This window comes from Arvicola amphibius, chromosome 9, assembly GCF_903992535.2.
Source record: "Arvicola amphibius chromosome 9, mArvAmp1.2, whole genome shotgun sequence".
Lineage (NCBI taxonomy): Eukaryota > Metazoa > Chordata > Mammalia > Rodentia > Cricetidae > Arvicola > Arvicola amphibius.
The window spans coordinates 114,022,582-114,024,825 of NC_052055.2; the positions used below are offsets into that span (position 1 = coordinate 114,022,582).

At 42.5% G+C, this 2,244-nt stretch overlaps 1 protein-coding gene across 1 annotated transcript; it reads left to right on the top strand.

The window, feature by feature from the left end:
- The first annotated feature begins 443 nt into the window (after positions 1-443).
- On the top strand, positions 444-1,104 carry LOC119823781 (ferritin heavy chain-like). The gene has a single exon (XM_038343838.1). The coding sequence runs from the start codon at positions 444-446 to the stop codon at positions 951-953; it is 510 nt and encodes a 169-aa protein (XP_038199766.1). The 3' UTR covers positions 954-1,104.
- The last annotated feature ends 1,140 nt before the right edge of the window (positions 1,105-2,244 follow it).

Consider the following 2,244-nt stretch of genomic DNA (forward strand, 5'->3'; position numbering starts at 1 on the left):
ACTTGCCTCTTTGGTGGGACATCCAAGCAGGAACCTGAAAACTTCCATATGAGTCATTATTCATTTCTTCATTCACAGGTAATTCATCTGTCTTTCTAGGTGTTCTAAGCTCTGATTTACAGTACTCTGCCCAGAATTTGCAAATAATAAACTCACTACTGTAGATACACTATCGACTCTTCCTAAAGAACACTGGTTAGTTTTAAGGTATTAGTTACAACAGAAGATTGTTTTCCTTCTATTTGGGGCTAAATGCCACAGGTTCCACTAATTTACAATATAAGAAATTTGGCTATGAAAATAAACCATCTTCTGCTACAACATCAATACAAAACGTGGGACTTTTGAGCTTGTAAATTTGTGGTAACCAGGTCAGGACCCTGCTCTATTTTCAGTCTTAAAATACAATCATCTGGCACACTTGCGAGGGAGACGCGGTGGTCATGGTGGACCCGGAGGCTGCCATCAACAGCCAGATCAACCTGGAACTGTATGCCTCCTACGTCTACCTGTCTATGTCTTGCTACTTCGACCGGGATGATGTGGCTCTGAGGAACTTTGCCAAATACTTTCTCCACCAATCTCATGAGGAAAGGGAACACTCTGAGAAACTGATGAATCTGCAGAACGAGCGAGGCGGCCCAATCTTCCAGCAGGATATCAAGAAACCAGACCGAGATGACTGGGAGAACGGGCTGAATGCAATGGAGTGTGCACTGCACCTGGAAAAGAGTGTGAATCAGTCACTCCTGGAACTGCACAAACTGGCTACTGACAAAAATGACCCCCACTTGTGTGACTTCATTGAGACGCATTACCTGAATGAGCAGGTGAAATCCATCAAGGAACTGGGTGACCACGTGACCAACTTGCGCAAGATGGGAGCCCCTGAAGCTGGCATGGCAGAATATCTGTTTGACCAGCACACCCTGGGACACAGTAATCAGAGCTAAGCTGATTTCCCCAAAGCCACAAGTGACTTTACTGGTCACTGAGGCAGTGCGTGCATGTCGGTCTGCCTTTATCTTTTCTATAAGTCTCACCAAAACATCCGCTTAAGTTCTTTCATTTGTACCATTTCTTTAAATAAAGAATTTTGGTACCTCCCAAAAAAATACAATCATGTTTCTATTTTTGTTAACTTACTAGACCTAAAAGAAGACTCAGTGTTTATCTTTAGTTCATCTGTGTTTCTTAGGTTGTATAAACATCACCAAATAAAACTATCAGCTGCAATCTATCCTGGAATAGATTCATTTTCAAGACAGCCCAAGTATTCTGAAGGCATTTCCTGGTAACATTAGTCCTCCCCTAGGCTCCCCTCTAAGAGCCCCATCTACTACCCCCACATTCATTGAAGAACCCAGGGGACTCACAGCTGATGGGATGGGATGACCTCTTTTGACCTTCCCAGGTACCCTAATTTGTGGCATACATTCGCACCGACACTACAAATACACAAAAGGAAGGTAATTGAGATAAATCTTTTCAAAACTAAATCACATTTAATTATTGGGGGGTATACACGTGCCATGGTTTAGGTCAGAGGAAAAATTTTGGAAGTTGGTATGTTTTTCTAGGCTGTGTCAGAGATCAGAAGTCCTGGGTATTTGACGGGCAAACTGCAGAAGGTCAGACTCCCTCGATGTTGTGGTGCTCCTTTGCTTCCTCTTGAGAACGGATGTGGAGTGGCCTATCACCTTATGACAGTGCACTCCAGATTTGGTCTCAAGAAAACCAATGGTCCCTTTCATAGTGGTGAAGAGCAACTGCTTAAAGAAAAGTTAACATTTCAAAAGTGTTATTTCTAGAACAGGGCTGGTATCTAGTTTTGCTGCTGTTGCCCTTCCTATGGCCCTTACCCTTGGTGAGAGCATGGGTTAAATGCTGAAGGGTGCATCTTTGATTTGCACTCAAACAGAAAAAGGTAAAAGAGATGTTTTTCCTTGCCCAAAGACATGAACAGACTGCACTCGGACTGTAGACATGCTGCAGAGGGCTCGCAAACAGATTCTTAGGAAATTCAGACTTTGTACAAGGTTTTCCTTGGATTGTCGATGCTACGTGCAGTCTGATTTCACCTGTTACCATTACCAGAAGGGTAATGTGATACTGTAATTTTTTTTGACAATGCTGGTTCTTTCATTTCATGTCACTTGTGACCTTTTAAACATCGTTTATAATAATGTCTATGGAGTTTTATACTCATTTGATTAACAGGTGCTATCCCTACCTATTAATCCA